Raw genomic sequence first — 19235 nt, 5'->3', positions numbered from 1 at the left:
ACATGTTACAGGTTTCAGATTTTCCTTAAAAAAATATTTTGGAATATTTGCCATAGATTTCTGATGCAGAAATCTGAAGTGCCAAACTTTGTAAACATCCTGTTTCCCTGATGCTCCTTGGAAGTCAAGGAGATGAAAAGGACATTAAACATTATTGTTCAAAGAGCTGCCTGCCTGGGCCCCACAGCTGGTAAAGCCTTACCTTTAGCATGGAGACAAAGGAAACACATTGCAAGATGAAGAAAAACCAGAGACTTCACTGCTCTAACAGCAGCGCTAGAGAAGGAAGGGTCTTCGGGTCAGCGTGGACCCGAGGGCATCTTAGCACATCGGGATGAGGAGCTGCATGAGAAGTGCATGGTAGCAGAGGAGCCCGGCTGCAGATTTGCAGCTGACAGCGTGATCTGCCATGCAGTGTCCAGCAGACTGGGTGTGTACTAGGCAGTTGCAGCAGGAATGAGAAGGGGGAAGAAATACAGTATCGTCCCTACATTCTGCTTGAGGTGGGAAGGTAACGCTTCTAAGTAGATTAAAAGGTATGAGTCAGGTTGGGGATGTAGCTCAGTGGTAGAGCGCTTGCTAGGCCCTGGGTTCGGTCCTCAGCTCTGGGAAAAAAGTATGGGTCGTGTAATCCTTAGCACAGAAGAAGAATAAAACGGTGTGATCAAAAAAGCCTAGAGATAGGGGCTGGAGAGATGGCTGAGAAGTTTAAGAGCACTGGCTGTTCTTCCAGAAGACCCAGGTTCAATTCCCAGCACCTGCTTGGTGGCTCCCAACCATCCATAACTTCAGTTGCATGGGATCCAATGCCTTCTTCTGACCTTTGCATTCGGTGCACACAAATAGTACAACAGACATACATGCAAGCAAAACACCTGTGTGTGTGTGTGTGTGTGTGTGTGTGTGTGTGTGTGTGTGTGTGTATGTATGTATGTGTACAAATCTTTTTAAAAGATTTTAGAGATAAATTGAAAAATGTTAAGTAGTACTCAAATAATTGAAAGATCTTTATTGAAAATACTAATAAAAAGAAAATAGGAAAAAAAACTGAAGCTCAAGAAAATAAGTAATAAAATGACATAAATCTAGACACAACCATACTTGCATTAAGTGTTAATGACCTAAACAGAGCATTTAGAAGCAGTGGTGGCAGGAAAGGGTTAAAAGCTGAGCTGTGCACTATACAAGAAACCAGCGTCAATGCCATGACTGGGTCATCACCAAAAGGTGTGAAACAACTTTGGAGCTATGCCCACATGAGGCTGCCTGTGGCCTTACCACCCTGAATAAACCAGATGTGATCTGAATAGGTCAGAGTGGACCTCAGAGCAGAGATAGAGGGGACATGAGACAATGACAGAATGTCAGCCTACACCAAGACGATGCAAGTCTGAACGTCTGTATGCCCAGCTGCAGCACATGCTCCAAATCACATGCAGCAGGCGTTAATAGAACCAAAGGAGAGACGCCAAGGGGGCTCAGCAGGCAAGGGCCCTGGACAGCCCGAGTTCAAACCCCAGGACCCACCTGGTAGAAGGAGACAACTAACTAATCCCCGGAAGTTGTCTTCTGACTTGCACGTTCACGCCTTGGCACACATGCACCCACATGTACACTTGCACAGAGTACTGAACCCAGTGGAGTTGAGAGGAAGATCAGAGGCACAGTCCTTACCACAGACTTCACATACTGCTTTTGAAGTTCACCTTTAGCAAGGGAAGCCATGTTCTGAACAGTAAGTAGTATGCTCTAGCCCAGGCTGACTTTGCACTCACCAGAGTCCTTCTAGCCTAAGTACTGGAATTACAGGTTTGTACTACCATGCCTGACTCAAAAGTACTTTCAACTAAATGAAAATAAAAATACAGTATCAAAACTTGTAGGGCCTGGTGGTGCATGCCGTTAATCCCAGCACCTGGGACATCTGTGAATTCAAAGCCAGCTTAGTCTGTACTGTGAGTTCTAGGCCAGTCAGAGCTACATAGTAAGACCCTGTCTCAAAAACAGAAAGGGAGGGGGAGGTGGGGAGCCAGAGAGAGATGTTCATGGGGTATAGTTAAACAGTGTTTACAGGAGGTTTATTGCATTAAGTACTTGGATTTGAGAAGAAGGGAGCCCTCAAGTCAGTCTTCTCACAGAGGAGCTAGGGTGAGCATGGCTAGCCCAGCACAGGACTGTTACACCGAAAACAATGGGAAAATTAATATTACCGTGGCCAGTGCTTCATAGAGATCAAGAAAATGGATAGAAGGCTATTCACGCCAGAAAGAAAACAAACAAAAACAACCAGACTACAGCAAGAAGGGTCTTACTAACAGCAGACAGTTAATGGAGAATGAAAAGCGGGAGCGGAGACTGTGACTCAGCGGCAGAGCTCTAGCGCGTGCGTACAAGGCTCTGTGCTGATCCCCGGCACTACAAACAACAGTAGGAAGACATTACAACCGTGCACATAAATATGACCACTTAGATCAGATGCACTAATCCTTTCAAAGCCCGAGAAAAAGGAGAATATAAATAAACAAGTTTTGTTTTGTTTGTTTGTTTTTTCTTTTTGAGACAAGGTTTTGTGCTCACTTCGGCAGCACGTTTACTAAAATTGGAACAAGACAGGGTTTCTCTGTAACTTAAACTCTCTCTGTAGACCGGGCTGGCCTCAAACTCACAGAGATCCACTGCCTCTGTCTCCTGAGTGCTGGGACCAAAGGCGTGCGCCACCACTGCCCAGCTAAATACATAATCTTACATGTATGTTCATATGCACACTCACATTCCTCCCCAGTCCTTCTGCAGTGCTGAGGACCAACCCCGGGGTCAGGTTTCATGCATGCTAGGCAAACACTCGACTGCTCGGCTGAGCTCCCAGCCCTGTGAAACTGTGTTTTTCAAGAATTTGAATTTATACCTCAGCATATCCCCTTAAAGAAACTGTCAGGTTCAAAAACTAGGAAGCGGGCTGCAGAGGGCTCAGCAGTTGAGTTCACCAGCTAAGAACACTGCTGCTCTTGCAGAGGACCCACAAGTTAGCTCACATCCATCTGAAGCTCCAGTTTCACAGCGTCTGGCACTGTCTTCTGACCTTGGCCACACAGGTACACACATGGAACCCAGACATACTTGCAGGTAAAACACTCATATCCACAAAGTTTTAAAAAATCTTTTTAAAAAAGAAAATCAGTTAATGTAGTTCAGGGCATTGATGAACTAAAAGGCAGACTACACAGTTGTCAGTGGGTATAGACCAGGCCTTTGGCCAAATTCAACATCCATTCATAATTTAGAAAAGAGTTAGCCAACTAGAAACAGATGGGGCTGCTTAACTGGATCCTGGCTGCTGCCCCCGAGAACCAGCTGCTGTCCTGGGGCTGGGGTCCGCTCTCACCACTCCTACTCAGTGAGGTTCCAGAAACTCTACCTCCCATGGAGATTGAAAAGGGAAGAAATAAAACTTTCCCCACTCAAATGAGATTATATATATCTATGTGGAAAAATCCCAAGGAACCTACAAGAAAATTCCTAAAACTAAGAGTGTAGGAAGATCCTAGAATAAAATCAACAGCTCCAAATCTTATTTCCTTCATTACTCACATAAATGTACATGGTATTGCCACATAGGGACGCTGCACTCCATGTGCACCAAAACTTTACACCAGAATAATCCAGGCAGAGATCTAAGACCTACAGCTGTAAACTAAGGAGGGAGGGGTCTTGGGATGCTGGTTTACAGTTCTCGGATTTCGTTCTGTTACATTCATAATCTGTGCCTCATCAGAAGTCGTCACTCTCCTGCTGTGTTCTCTGAGAGGCTCTCCCCCTGTCCTGCGCATCTGTCGTCAAGGTCATGCAGTCCTCTGCTCCCCCGCCCCCCCCCCCCCCCCCCCCCCCCCCGCTAGTCCTGACCACAGGTGTGCACCATCACACCCAGCCTTGAAACCAAAAGCTCCTGCTCTCAAAAACTAGAGAGTGAAAAGATGAGCCGGATACTGGGAGGAAGTCTTTGGAAATCACATTTGCTTCTCCTTCCTTCCTTCCTTCCTTCCTTCCTTCCTTCCTTCCTTCCTCCCTCCCTCCCTCCCTCCCTCCCTCCCTCCCTTTCTACCTCCCTTTCTACCTCCCTTTCTACCTCCCTCCCTTCCTTCCTTCCTTCTTTCCTTCTCTCTTTGGGGGGCAGGGGGAGGGTTCAAGACAGGGTTTCTCTGTGTAGCCCTAGCCATCCTGGAACTCGCTCTGTAGACCAGGCTGGCCTCAAACTTAGGGAACGGCCTGCCTCTGCCTCCTGAGTGCTGAGATTAAAGGCACAGCACGTGCCACCATCACTGGGCTTGTAAATCACATTTTTGATAAGAATGTGCATCAAGAACATTTAAAAACTAAAGTTCAGCCTGGACAGTGCTGGGCACAACAGATCTGCAGCACCAGCAGTGGGCAGCTGAGGAAGGATTGTGTCTTCTTCTTTATTCTTCTCTCATACAGGACATCCTTGTATCAGGCTTTCTTGGACCGTCAGCCAGTTCCCAGATCATGGCACGGAGACTTACTGTTGGTTACAAATGCTCAATCTTATCTTAGGCTTGTCCCACTAGCTCTTATAACTTAAACTAACCTGTTTCTCATCTACGCTTTGCTTTGGGGCTTTTTACATTTCATTCTGTATGTCCTATGCTATGGCTTCCTGGCTGGCCCCAGGCCTCTCCCTCTCTTACTCCCTCATTCTCTGTTTTCTGAAGCCTAGAGTCCTACCTATTCTCTCTGCCTGCCAACCCCACCTCTCCCTCTCCTGCCTAGCTCTTGGCTGTTCAGCTTTTTATTAGACCAATCATCAGGTGCTTTAGGCAGGCAGAGCAACACATCTTTACATCATTAAGCAAATGCAGCATAAACAAACACAACACATCTTTACATAAAGTGATATTCTGCAACATAAAGGTAACACATCTTTATCTAAAGTAATATTCTATTCCACAATGCTGACTGCAGTTTCCTCTCCCTCCACTCTTCCATCTTCCTGCAGCCTTCCCTTTCCCCCAGAAAGGAGCAGGCCTCTGAGGGATATGGAGTTAACATGGGATAATAAGATGCAATAAGACCAGGCACAAACCCTCATCTCAGGACTAGGCGAGGAAACCCAATAGGAGGAAAAGAGTTTTAAGAGCAGGCACACAAGTCTGAGACAGCCCCACTGTTAGGAGTACCACAAAAACACCAAGCTAATGATCATAATATACATGCAGAGGCTCTGTGATTGTCACTTTGGACTGAGCCCCTGTGAGCCCTGCTTAGTTGATTCTGTGGGACATGTTCTTGTGGTGTCTTCAGCCCCTCTGGCTCCTACAGTTCTTCCTTCCCCACTTCTGGTGGATTTCCCAAGCTCCAAGGGCAGGGACCTGATGGAGATCTCCAATTTAGGCTCTCTCTTTGCCTAATGCTTGTGGGTCTCTGATGACAATTGGGCTAGGCACTGATCTGGTTCTCGCCCATACTCCTCCCACATACTCCTGCTATAAGAAGTCTGAGTGCTTGACTGCCCATAAGAGGAGCCAGCAGTGACAGTTAAGACTCTTCATCTCTTGAGACGGAGTCAAAGAATGTAGTCATATTTCTTCGGAAGAATCATTTCTTTTTCATATTTTTGAAAACAGGATCTTGACTGGGTGGTGATGATGTATACCTTTAATCTCAGCATGTGGGAGGCAGAAGCAGAAGGGTCTCTTGAGTTCCAGGCCATCTAGGACTACACAGTAGACCCTGTCTAAAAGAGGGTGAGGGCGGAAGCAATAGGAAGATGGCTCAGTAGTTGAGATCATTTGCTGCTTTTGCAGAGGGCCTGGGTTCCATTCCCAGTGCCCACATGTTGGCTCACAACTGCCTACAACTCCAGTTCCAGGAGATCTATTGACCTTTTAGGCTCTGTGGGCACAAGGCACTCTTGTAGTATGCAGGAAAAACATGTATGCACATAAAAATAAAAATTTAAAAATTTGAAGAAGAAATGAAGCAAGAGCTCATTAACTTAGGCTGGTCTCTAATTTGCTATGTGAACTGATGGTCAGCGTAAGGGCTGGGATTATAGACATGCAATACCATGCCTGTGTGTGTGTGAGAGTGTGTGTACACGTGGGCCAGCGTTCTGGAGTCAGTTCTCTCTCTCCACTTTGTTGAGCCAGAGTCTTTCTTGTCTCTGCACTGTATGCCAGCCTAGCTGGCCCATGAGCTTCCAGGAGTCTCTCCTCTCCCACCTCCTTGCAGGTGTGCACGCTGCATGCATGCATGTATGCATGCATGGGTGCCGCTGCCATCAGCATCTGAGGCCGGGCTTGTCAGGCTTTCACAGCTAGACGTTTTACTTATTGAGCCAACTCCTTGGGCTCTGGCCGTTTCCTACACTCAAGTTCAAGACCATCTCCTAAAGATGAAAGAGAGAAACACAGAACTTAAAGACAGTGTCTAAACGGCAAAAGACGAAGGGACAACAAACACCGAGCACGCGAGTGTAGGTCACGAGCCGTTTCAGAAGTGCAGATGAACGCTGCAGTGTGATGCAGTGTTTGTCTTTAGCAGACGTGGTCTTGCTGCGGTGGACCTCAGACTCGCAGGCCCTCTGCCCAGCTCCCGTTGTTCTGAACAGCTCTGTGCTGTTCAGCAAACAGAGCAGCAGAGCTGCCAGAGGAATGGAGCTCCTCCCAAGTGAGACACGCATCCCCGTGTGCCCCCACTCCAGGCACTGCCTAAGAGGGTAACTGAGTGTCCACAAAAACCGCATCGGTTCTTGTAGTGGTTTTGTTCATTGGAATGCAAATCATTGTTCTAGAATCTGGGTTAGGGCAGAGTCCCTCCCTCAGCAGATGGCAAGGTGGAGCCGCGCTGGATCTGCATGCAAAGCACACCTGCTCCGGCCCTGGCTGTTTGCCGCTGATTGTCTCATTGAACCTCTCCCAGACTTGGGGCAGCTCAGCTCTGCCATCTGCCACCCAGAGCCGACAGCCTGCTCTGAGCTAACCCGGCTCCCTCAGCATTTTTCTGTCGGTTGTTCTAGGGGTGAGTTAATCAGTTGCAAGGATTGGGGTGAGCACAGGTTCTCTGCCCGGTGATGTCTGGAACCAGACAGGTTTCAGAGAACTTGTAGCCAGTCTCAGAACTTCGGTTTCCCCACGTGATACACGATTATGAAAACTGACTTATTGGAAAACTGAAAATAAAAATGGTGGCACTCCTCTCTATATCTCAATATTGATATGAGCAAAACTTTGGTTTCTGTTTCAGATCACAAAAACGGACAGCACTTTATAATTCCTCAAATGGCAGACAGGTAAGGACCGGTCCAGTTTATCTACCCAGCATTGCCCTGGTTTGCAGTATGTCAGTGTGTTGTTATATTTTGTGTTTAACAGAGCCCATACATTTTTCTCTTTTATGGCTATACACTTTGGAAATAAGACGGCTGTAAGTAAACCACCGTGTGAAACTGCACTTAGCAAGAGCACAGATCACAGATACACTAAGAAGGAGTTGGGGCCAGGGGTGCTGCCACTAGTTTGGCCAGTTGTCCTGGTATTTTGTGTTCCTAGGTTATATCTACAGATGTTTCTGTGTCGGAAGAGATGAATATTCCTGGTCTCTAACAGGGGTTGGCAAACTATTTTGTCAAGGGCCGGGAGATGTTAAGCTCTGTGAGCTGTGAGTGTCAGAGCTGTCAGTTTGTCCTCCAGAGAGTACCGAGGGCACTTAAGATAATGGGCCAGGTACTGAGACTCGAGTGTTTAGATCTTTTTCCTTCCCTACCCAAAATGTGTAAAGATAGAAAGCCATCCTTAGTTCACGAGCTAAGAAAATGCCCTAGCCCGCTGCCCCCACCTGTAAGGTGAGATGACGTCACGGCCGTGGCCGTGACCCTGCAGCCCTGGGCTGGTGCTGCCAGAGGGCGGGCGTCACTGCTGTTCTGCTGTGCTCCTGTCTTCCCGGTTTTCTGTTTCCCCTCTGTTTTCCTTTTTACCTTGCCTTGTTTTCCCTTTGTGCTGTGGATGGAACTCAGTGGCTCACATATTAGACAGACACTTTACCACTGAGCCATACCCCAGGGCCTAGAGATGAACGCACAGTAGCCTTTGTCATTCAGTTGTGGGGCAGTGCCAAATTGTCTCAGCCTCTTCAGTGACTCCTCGGCTACAGAATGCTTGGTTCTGCCAGTTCCATGAACCGTAGTATTTTCATCCCTTGGGTGTCTTAATCTTGTAGAGAGTTCAAACTTGTAGTTCCTTACTTAATGGTTTTGTGCATTTCCTCAGCAGCCTGGATGTGTCTGAGTTGGCAAAAGCTGCCAAGAAGAAGCTTCAGTCTGTGAGTATCTCTTCCTAGTGGACCCCAGCATGGACATCCTGCTGGTCCCTAGTATCGGTCTGAGTTGCCTGTTGTATCTGATGACTGTTGCATTAGAGGTAGGCTGGCAGGTCTGTGATTAGCAATGAAGACCCAAAGCACTTGAGCATTTCCAGTCCACTGACTGCCTCACACAACCCATGTTCTTCTCTGTTGGGTTAAAAATGCAGCCCCTGCCTGTGGTAGTGGGATGTTGTTTTCTGCCAGAGTTCTGGGTATTTCTTAGGGTGAGTAGGGTACCCTTCCGTGGCATCTCTTACGTTCGTCCCATGGGATACTGCGGAATAGCAATAGCTGATGCTGCCAGGGCATCGAGTCTGGTACATTATCCATGGAGCTGTACGGCTCTTGCCCGTCGCATGCCATTCCTCAGAGCTTTTTAAATTTACACTTGCGAAGCTGACGGTCTGGACCCGTGTGTCTGCCCAGGCCTGTCGGGCACACTCACCTCTGTGTGAAGAGGCCCTGGGAGAGAGGCTTGCCTTTGTCAGGCTTTCCCACGAAGCCTCGCCAGGTGCTTATTGGTCCCCTTGTGAGATTTCATGCCTCATTTCTTCTCCATGCTCCCTGCATCAGAACCAAGATCCCTTGCTTCTTTTAGTCACCTTTAAGTACCCTTCAGCACAGTGTCACTTCCCGTCCGGTTAGGTGTACATGTGTTGTTGGGGTGGCTCTGTGATTCGCTCTCGGAAGCCAAAAGCAGCTGCCGTGGGGCCTTGCTCCAGGACTCTCTGGCCTGTGTGTTTGCCTCCCTAGTTCCCATCTCTCTAGCACGTACAGAGCCTGAACACCTCCATGGTGTAGGCAAAGCCCAACTTCCCTGATTTGTGATTTTCCCCTCCTTCCCCTTTTCACAGGAGACTCTTTTAGAGCCTCATATGGTATCATTAAGTATCACATAAAGTAAATTTATCCTTACTAGTATTTAACTGTATTGTGAAATAAATGTGTTTTATGCAATTTGTTTGGTGTCTCTGTGTTCTGTATCTGCAGTTTGTGTGTTTGTGTGTTTTAATGCCTTTCTTAAATTAAGGAGGCCGTATAGTAAGATAAATGAGATGTCAAGCTTTCAAGGCAGGATGGGAGTGTGTGCTTTCCTTTAGTTACTGGTCATCTGTAAGCAAACTTGTGTTATACACAACAGACAGAGAGACTCCTTCTGACTCTGTTGGCTGGGCTGGATGCCACAGAAAACCTGAGCTTGTCTGTAATATCTAACATGGGACAGGCATTAAATAAATACCTTGGACAGAGTTTAATATGCTCTCCAGACCTTAGGCTGTATGTCAGGCTCAGCGGCCGAGCTCCCCCTCAGCCCTGCAGCAGAGAACCTCCCCTCCATCCAGGGTCTGCTGCTCATAGGTGGCTGCTCTCACCAGTGCCAGAGTGTGTCGCCCCATCACCTTTCTCCTCCATACACCTTCTCTTCTCTCTTCTTCTTTCATTCCTTCCCTCCCTCCCTGTGTCTGTCTCATACTCACTTTCCTCCCTGTGAAAAACTGAGAGAAATATAACAAAACCAATGTATTCTTAAATTACTAAATGTTAACATTTTGAAGTCTTAAGGCCAGTGATATCTGTTCCGCAATTTCCTTGTCTGTAAAATGGGACAATAGTAAATTCTGTCTTCACTGATGGTATTAAATAGCTGTGTGGGCCATGTTGCCATTAGTGATAACAAAACAGTTTGCAGTCCAGTCCTTGGAGGTGGAAACTGGATGATTCTCAAGTATGTTCGAGCTCCCAGACTTGCTCATATTCCCCAGCAAGGTTCTTGGGGGTGGGAGTGGGGTTATTTAGAACAATTGGTGTAATGTGAGTACAATAGAAAAATGAAAAGGCTGATGGACTGATGTGCTCGTCCTCAGTCATCTCTCTCTGTGAGCTCAGGCTCAGCATTTTGGTATATTTCCTTCAGTTTTTATTTCCTATTGGTACCTATTTGTATCTTTTTTTCTTCTTCTGGAAATTGTATACCAGAATTTCATACCCTGCTTTTTTTTACCCAGTTGGTATCAGGCATTTCCTGTGTTCCTCTGGGGTCTCTGTAGCCAGGGTTTTTTTGTTTTGTTTTGTTTTTTAATTGTTGAATAAAAGACTTCCAAGTTCATCCAAGTGGATGTCCCTCCAGATGTCAGGAACAGAGTGGCAGTGTGACAAATTCAGCATCTGCCCTCAGAGCACAAAACAGTAAAGAAATCACAGCTGCTGGGTGTCAGGCTGAGCCAGGAGAGCCAGAACCTGGCTGGGCTTCTTGACTCAGTTGGGAAGACCTTGATGGTCCTCCCCGTTCCTGGCTGCTGCCAGCGAGGACCTTGGTCTGTGGGATTGTGTTGTAAGCTGCACCCCACAGTGCCCTCGTGAGCCACATTTTGCTTTGCTTGGTAAAGAGGCTCAGCTCTGGGGTTGAAAGTCAGCAAGAAACCTAGCTGAGAAGTGTCGTGCGGCCCCATACTTACCCACTCCCGACAGTGGCTGGCTGATCCAGAGCCTCACCTTCTGCCACGGCGACCCATCAGCTGCCCTCCTCACCTGAGCTTTTCACTTCTTTCTCCTGCCAGGGTTTAGGGTCCCTTCCTTTTGGGACAGCAGAGGTTAGGGTGCTGACTGGCACAGTGAGAGCGGAGTGAGGACCCGTCGGCCGCTTGGTAGCCTGTCGTAAGCAGGCAGAGAAGTGCTAACGGTGACAGCGGCGGCATTCATTAGGCTCTGGCTTTGAACAAGACATTGGAGAGAGGGTGACCCCACCACAGGCATCCTCCTGGTGTTAACTCTTGTCCCTTGTGTCCCTGATATGTTTACTTTCAGCTAAGTAATCATTTGTTTGAAGAACTTGCCATGGATGTGTACGATGAAGTTGACAGGCGAGAGACCGATGCAGGTGACTTACCACGCGGCTTTCTCTCTAAGCTTCTGCTCTCCTTGGGAGGTGGCAAGCTGCCAGCCTGTGTTTTACTTGCCCGGTTGCTGCTGTCCTCCTACCCCGTGTGTTGACGTGTACTTGTGTGTGGGTTGGCTTTGGAGTGTGCTTCCCCACGTCTCCCTCGTAGTGTGTGGGCCGTGCCTCCCCACGGAGCTGTGGCAGGCACCGCAGGTGTGATGAGATTCTGTCTCTGGCTCTTTTCCTCCGGCTAGTCTGGCTTGCCACGCAAAACCACAGCACCCTGGTAACCGAGACAACCGTCGTCCCCTTTCTTCCGGTCAATCCTGAGTACTCCTCAACACGAAATCAGGCAAGTGGCTCAGTGTGAAAAGTTCATATTATTTGGGAAATGGCTGATGTCATGGTAGTTAGTATCCTGTGTACACGTGAACAGACAACTTGAGAATGAATAAAAGCGGATATGGACAGAAAGACATGAAAGGAACATGGTAACAGATAGTAAAGGACACTGGCTGGCGATGGGGTGTGACAGGCTCTGCTGCTGCTGACAAGACTGTGAGCGGCTGCAGGTGACAGACACACGGGTGTGACGTCAGTGCTCAGGAGGCTGGGACTGGGACCTCCAGCTTGAAGCCAGCCTGGGTCCATAGCAAGAGCGTGACAGATGGGGAGAGCAGTGGGAAAGGAAGGAGGAAGACTGTTTACTGATGGGTCAGAAGCCTCAAATGTAGTGAGTCCTTGTACAAAGGAATCCTCGTTTAAGAATATTTCCCAAAAAATGGGAGCAGATTTATCCATATGTGTTGTCTGTAACAATAGAACATTCAAGGGAGCCTCACTCTCTGACAGAGGAGTGAGAAAATGAGGAGAGGGTTTTAGTTCCCACTAACAACTGTCTGAAGGAATGGAGTCCACATCCACACTCTACCCTTATCTTGAAATTTGGAGATTTCCCTCCAGATTCACTGTTCACTCACCTCCAAGTTAAATCATTGATAATAGAGCTACGTTTTTATATTCTGATAGTGCTGGAAATGGAACCCAGGGCCTCATGTGCTAGTCAGGTGTCCAGCAATGATCTCTACCTCCTACCAGAACTATTTTATTTTGACTCACAACAGCAGATGTTGGTGTTAAGTGGAGAATGCTGGTGACCGAGTGAATGCGATCGAGCCTAAGTCTGTCAGTGTGGAGCACTTGCTGTCTCTGTCCACGCTCACATTTTTCCATTGTTTTCTCCCCCTAGGGCAGACAGAAATTAGCTCGGTTTAATGCCCATGAATTTGCTACGCTGGTCATCGACATCCTCAGTGACGCCAAGAGGAGACAGCAAGGCAGTCCTCTGTCCAGGTCAAAAGGCAAGTGTCCAGCTCTGAGAGTGTGCCTGGGCCTTCTAAGACATGGTTCAGTCCAGAGCCGGGGTCATGGATAGTCATAAACGTAGCCTAGCCATCCTGAGAGTTTCATTGCTAATTTATTGTGATAGGAAGCCACCTGTTGGAGCTCTGATGAACAAAGAATACTTCAGAATTATCAAGGGTTACTCAGATTTATCTTACATGTAATTGTTTTCCTAGTCACTTATTTCCCCATAAAATTAGCACCTTGAAATGAACCCGGAAGCCTAATTTAAAGTGTACAAAGGACATAAATGAGAAAATGACGGCCCTTAACTAGTATATTTATATACTAATTAATATAGTATATTTCCCCTGCTGTCCCTTGCATTCAGAACCCTCTACCTCTGCGTGATTGGATGCTGCTGTAAACGTCAGGTGTCTATAGCAAGCAGCATTGTGATGGGAAGTGTAAAGCACGCTGAGCGTCCGTCTCGGAGTAGCTCTCACAAGTCCCATCTGCAGACATAGGAACCCACTTCCCCGTAGCTGGCCCATAACTCTAGTCTCCGTTTGTCTGTGTACAGAAATGACGCCTTTTATTTTTGAGGCACTTAAACAAGATATTTGTACCATAAAAATTAAGGTTCCAGTCAGCATCACATTCTCCAAAGGCAGACAATAATTTGTGTTTCCTCTTGTTTGTTCGTTCAAGATTGTGGTTCTGTTAATTCAACCAAGAATAAAGACTGGGAAGGTGCAGTAGATTGGTAAAGATGCAGTCTGGAGAGTCTGCATTAATTTGAAACCTCAAAAGAAGCCTCCTCTTAAAGAGGAATGACCAGATGTTTCATGTGTGTTGTATATAATATCAGACGTTAGAAACAGCTAAGTAATACATTCTAGAGAAGCAGTCACAAGAGTAACACACAAACATTCCAGAAACACTTAGTGATGGGAAGTGAAATTAGACATTTTTAAGGGTTTGGTGTAGTCTCGATTTTGTAAGGGAAGTGTCAGGAGACTGGACCATATAAGAATATGCACATGGAATTGCTCCTGACCGGCAGATTCAGTATTTGCCCAAAGCACATCCTTGGCTGAGTCTGGTAGCCCCGAGCTTGTCCAGCCACAGTGGGTGGACGAGCGGGTTTTTTTTTTCTTCTTCTCTCATACATTTTATTCCCAACCACAGATTGGAGACCCCAAGTCTCTCCCTGACCCTTCCGTTTTCCCCCAGACCTACCCCCACTCTGTCTCCCCTCAGAAAAGAGCAAGCCTCCCAGGGCCATCAACCAAACACGGCATAACAAGCCACAGTAAGACCAGGAATATACCATCTCATCTAGGCTGGACGAGGCAACCCAGTAGGAGGAAAAGGATCCCACAAACAGGCAAAAGAGTCAGAGACAGCCCCGCCCCTCCCACTCTTAGGAGTTCCACAAGAACACCAAGCTGCTCAGCTATAACGTATATGCAGAAGACCTAGGTCAGCTCTCTACAGGCTTGGATCAGGGACTCTGACCTTTTCTGTGTAGCTATCCATTGGGCTGCTTGCTTTCTGTTAGCCCTCTATGGATAAGAATGCAATGTTATTATTTCTCTCATTTTCTTTCAGTCCTTTAAATGGGTAAACCAGTAAGTCATCCTAGTAGTTTTTAGGAGGAAAGAATAGATTGTAAGTCTGAAATTGTTTTCCCGCTTCTGTGAATAGATAATGTGGAACTCATACTGAGAACCGTCAGTAACCAGCACAGCACTGAGAGCCAGGACAACGACCAGCCAGACTATGACAGTGTGGCCTCAGACGAAGACACAGACGTGGAGACCAGAGCGAGCAAGGCAAGCCGGCAGAAGGTGAGAGGACACACGTAGACTGGACAGACGGGTGTCTCTTCAACTTCTTCTCCCACTGGGCCTGACACTGAATGGCTTGCCAAACATGAACAAGGCCCTGAGTTCAATTCCCAGCACCACCAGAAAAAGCACACATACACATGCAAAAAAATAAAACTTGCCTGCAAAATTGCAAGGGTTAGCCCTTCAAAGGTGCTATGGATGAAACTGGGTTCCCTGCTACCTCAAGACAAGCAAAGATAAAAAAGTAAATGCTGTTAAATTAAGCAAATGAAAAGTCATCCCTGTTGGTGTCATGACTGTTTTATGGGGCATGACCAGAAGCTTTTATGTGCTCAAATTTTTATCAGGTGGTTTCTCTGCATGCTCTTCTTCCAATGAGGCTCTTCTTTCCCCAGAAGAGGTCACTGCTGGGGAAGTGGATGGTAACAGGAAAAGGTGCACCACACAGGTGGTGTGAGTCGTGAAGGACAGCCAGCCAGGAGGGGCAGAGACCGAGCACCAAGGGTGGAGGCTTGGACAGCGTAGGGATCTTAAGCAGGAAGAAGATGGAGCAGAGAGGGCTGGGCAGAGGGGAGGACCAGCCTAAAGGTTGGTCACACAGCGCAGAGGTTGTGACACCACCCCGGAGGACTGAGGCCTAGAGGGCAGTGCAGAGCCCAGAAGCTTTACGCTGGAAAGGGCTGACCACAGAGCTCCCTCAGGGCTTAGGCCAGAGGGGCCAGTGGGAGAAACTGAGGCACTGTACTATGAACATGAGAGAAGGCCCCACCCACTGCAGGCTGGAGCCCCAGGACTGACCCCCAGAGGCACTCCACAGACACTAGAATACTGAGCAAGGAGATAGCTTGAAGCAGGGGGGTGGACAGAGATGTGTTCAGCATTTGCTACCTCACATTGGCAGAAGGGATACCCCTGCCAGTGAAAGCCAAGGTCCTTCCCAGACCCTCGGGCTAGACCCTCCACTGAATGACTAGGTTCCCACTCTTCTTCCAAACCTCGGCTCCCTCTAGCTGAGCTCTGCTGCTGATTGGAAGCTTCTCCTCTGGATATTCTCACTGATGCCCCCGCTCCTCAGACACGACTTAGAGATCCCCCAACACCTTAACATGAAGCCTGGTCCAGCTTTCTCCCTCCCCTGCTCCACTGTATCTGTTGCTTCCACAGCACTAATCACCTCAGCCCTGCTGTGATTCCACGTTAGTCCTCCCTCTCACCTACTGGGCACACACACCATGGAAGCGGCAGTCTTTATTTTCTCTCCTGATACATCCCACTCACTGGAAATCGCTTGATGCTCAGGAAGTAGTATGGAATGAATGAATTCTTGAAAGAATGGGTTTTTAAATTAGCAAGGAAGATGTGTGCAAGTCAGGACAAACCTTAGACAGTCAGTGTCCATATAGGTTTGCAGCTCCCTACCTGCTCCTTTAGGAAATTCTGGCTTTCAAAGTCAAAAGTACTATAGGGCCCCTGCTTCTCATTTGGTTTAACTTTGCAGTTCAGCTGGCATGGCCAGAGATTGAGATTTTTTAGCTGTAGTCTTTAACATCATCATCTCAGATTGTGAACGTTTTCCCCAATTTATTTTTAGAGCCTAGATTCAGATTTGTCAGATGGACCAGTCACTGTGCAGGACTTTATGGAGGTCAGAAGCGCCCTAGTGGCTTCTGAGGCCAAGATACAGCAGCTAATGAAGGTGAATAACAACTTGAGTGACGAGCTGAGAATTATGCAGAAAAAGGTAACATGTTCATAAATGCCAGGATGGTTGACTCACTGACCCCAGAGTAGAAGGGAGAACCCTAGTCACCATGAGTGTGCCAAGGGAAGGGAAACATTGACTGTAGCAGACCTAGAGATCCGGGGGCCAAGGAAAGCTGTCTTCTTGAAAGCAGGATGTGTGTGGATGTTTGAAATGAAATATTACTGATTAGAAATGCATCCAGAGGAGGGCTAGGGACTGTAGCTCAGTGGTAGAGCATCTGCCTAGCATGCATGAGGCCCTGGGTTCAGTTTTCATGTTTGCCTGGGGATATAGTTCAGTGTGTGCTTCTAAATGCATCATTTGCATCTAAAAATGCATCCAGAGTAAACTCCACTCAAGAGACCTAACAAATAGCCTAGTTTGTGTGAGGCAGCATAGTTTTGTCCTGTCCTGGGCTTCCTGGGAGTCTGGAAGCTACTTCTTGGATGTGACACCGCGTCACACACACACTCCAGTCACTGATTCCAAAGATTAATCACACCATGCAGACAAAGAAGGCAAAAGAGCGGGCTTATCAGCATGGAGGTCTATCACACACCATGCAAGGTGCACTCTCTGTTGGCACTGGCTGACCGCTACCCTGAAGCCCTCTCCAGCATCTCAGTTCACACGTTCCCCCTGTACTAGCAAGGAGCGACAGCCCCTGTGGTCAGCACATTCCTAGCTAGTCCCCGAGAGCAGTGGTTCTCAAGCTGTAGGTCCCAACCCCCAAAGACATTGGCAGATCCTGGGAACTGCGTGAGTGCGTTTACCTGTGGGAGTGGTTGGTTGTGGGGCGTGGGTGAGAGCGGGACATTGAGAACAACAAGCGTCACCCCCAGATTGTAGTTTCTGCACTCATTGGTTCTCTTGAGAAACAAGCTTTTTCTGCACCCGGAAAAACCAGAGACTGGTTTGTGTTTTTATGTTGCCGTCAAAGAATGCTATTTCAGATTTTAAAACTTTTTAACTTTTTTTTTTGGTTTTTTGAGACAGGGTTTCTCTGTGTAGCTTTGGAGCCTGTCCTGGATCTCGCTCTGTAGACTAGGCTGGCCTCAAACTCACAGAGATCCACCTGCCTCTGCCTCCCGAGTGCTGGGATTAAAGGCACCGCCACCACCATGCAGCTTCAGATTAAAAAACTTTTAAGGCCAGGTCACAGGTGCTCTTCCTAAAGGAAAGCCAGAGAATCGAGCTCTTGCTTGCTGGGATTAAGGTTGTGAGACCCTTTGAAATGGGTGGTCCCATACCTGTACTGCAGAGGGTGAGAATGCCTTAGATCACTCAGCCCCCACAGACCAGTGCTCAGGCCTGCCTCACAGCCCCATCTAGGCTAGTGCACAATGGAGACCAACAGGCTGAGATCCCTTTGCTGGAACATCAGGACTTGCATTTCCTCCACCTTTTCTGAGACACAAGGATGTAGTTTAATGTGTCCTCACACAAGTCATTTTCTTGGAGTGATGTCTTTGTTCTGAAACTTGGCCTTTGTAGAGAGCACTCTGTCAGACATCACCTTTTCCTATAGCTCTCCTTTCAGTGTCTGTAGAGTTCATCAGACGGTGCTGGGAGATGGCTCAGTGGGTAGAAGATTTGCCAGGCAAGGTGAGGACTGAAGTTCACACTCCCAGAATCCATGTGAGAAGCCAAGTTGGGCACAGCGGTCCACTTTCAATGGCCGGGCACCAGAAGCAGGATGGGTTCTCCAGAGCAAGCCACTAGCCAGGCTAGACCAAACAGTGAGACACCTTGTCTCCATAGGTAAGGGAGAGAGCGATTGAGGAAGGTACACACACATATGCAAAAAAATAAGGAAAACTAAAATTGGCTAGGGTGATGGCTGAGCGGGCAAAGGAACTCACTGCAGAAGCCTGACGGCCTGCATTCAAGTCCCAGCACCTGCATAGAGGCAGGAAAGGACTCCGCCACGTTGTCCTCTGACCACCCCAACTCACACTTCATACCCATGTGCATAGTCATTTTTTGTTTTTATTTTAATTTCTGGAGGCAATCCATATCTCTGAAAGCAGGTGTCTTGAGTTTCTTTAGGAAATGTAGAACAGAGACTGGGGAGGTGGCTGATGGGTAAGGCACTTGCCACCAAGCCTAATGACTTAAGTTCAGTCATCCCCCCCCCCCAGCACACAGTAGAAGGAAGGACCCAACACCCCAACGTCTGCACATGTGCCGTGGTGTGCACTCACCTAGGTGCACACATGTGCACACAAAGAAAGAAACAGACATTTAAAAGGAGATGTTGAGCAGGACCGTTGTTCATTGATTATCTTTTCCATTCTTACAAATACTTTTGGTTTCTGAAACTATTGAATTATCTGTAACTTTTTATTTCCTGCCATATTTTTTCCAAACAGTGTAGCTTTTGTTTTTTGTTTCTCCAGACAGGATTTCACTGTGTTATGTAGCCCTGGCTGTCCTGGAGCTTACTCTGTAGACCAGGCTGGCCTTGAACTCACCGAGCTCCTCCTGCCTCCATGTGTTGGGATTAAAGGCGTGTGCCACCACTGCCTGGTTCTTACAAAGATAAACATGGTTAAAGTTTATCTAAGGGCATCTTCTTTGTAAATACAGAGTAATTAATTTTTTTTTTTTTTTAAGTTGACACAGCCTTGTAATCCCAGGCACTACAGAGGCTAAGGCAGGAGAATCACAATTTCATAGACTTCTTGGGTTAAGAACTAGTTCAGGCCAGCCTGAGTAACTTGTACTCTGTCTCAGTATGCCAGGGTCACAGCTCTGGTAGACCATGTGCCTCTGTGCTTGAGGCCCTGGATTAAATCCCGTGTGAGGGGCTGGGGCGATTGAAACCAAGAACTTGTTCTCATCTCAGAAGACAATTAGCAAGACCCAGACTTGACATTTCAGAGGCATCAGCAGTGTTGAGAGGGTTTCTGATTTCACAGCCTAGTCTGAGACGCCACGGTGGGCTTTTAATGTAGACAGACATGCGCATGGCACTTGGGCACGTAGTCACTTACACTCTTCACTCTTTGGACTGTGGCCATTTCACTGAAGGCCA

General features: G+C 47.6%; 1 protein-coding gene across 16 annotated transcripts in view; it reads left to right on the top strand.

Moving 5' to 3' along the window:
* Positions 1–19235, top strand: part of Git2 (GIT ArfGAP 2) — a 49211-nt gene that overhangs the window by 16185 nt on the left and 13791 nt on the right. For 3 of the 16 annotated variants that reach the window (XM_037198614.1, XM_028854799.2, XM_028854793.2), the window contains exons 8-15: positions 7261–7306; positions 7435–7440; positions 8283–8334; positions 11182–11254; positions 11509–11606; positions 12504–12615; positions 14309–14451; positions 16046–16195. In XM_037198614.1, coding sequence (XP_037054509.1) covers positions 7261–7306; positions 7435–7440; positions 8283–8334; positions 11182–11254; positions 11509–11606; positions 12504–12615; positions 14309–14451; positions 16046–16195 — 680 coding nt within the window. The remainder of the gene's footprint in view (positions 1–7260; positions 7307–7434; positions 7441–8282; positions 8335–11181; positions 11255–11508; positions 11607–12503; positions 12616–14308; positions 14452–16045; positions 16196–19235) is intronic. The other 13 variants (XM_037198618.1, XM_028854804.2, XM_028854801.2 and 10 more) reach the window with 9 other exon arrangements.

This window comes from Peromyscus leucopus, chromosome 23 (assembly GCF_004664715.2).
Source record: "Peromyscus leucopus breed LL Stock chromosome 23, UCI_PerLeu_2.1, whole genome shotgun sequence".
Classification (NCBI taxonomy): domain Eukaryota; kingdom Metazoa; phylum Chordata; class Mammalia; order Rodentia; family Cricetidae; genus Peromyscus; species Peromyscus leucopus.
Note: the sequence above shows the minus strand (reverse complement) of the source record. Positions and strands in the feature narration are given on the sequence as shown.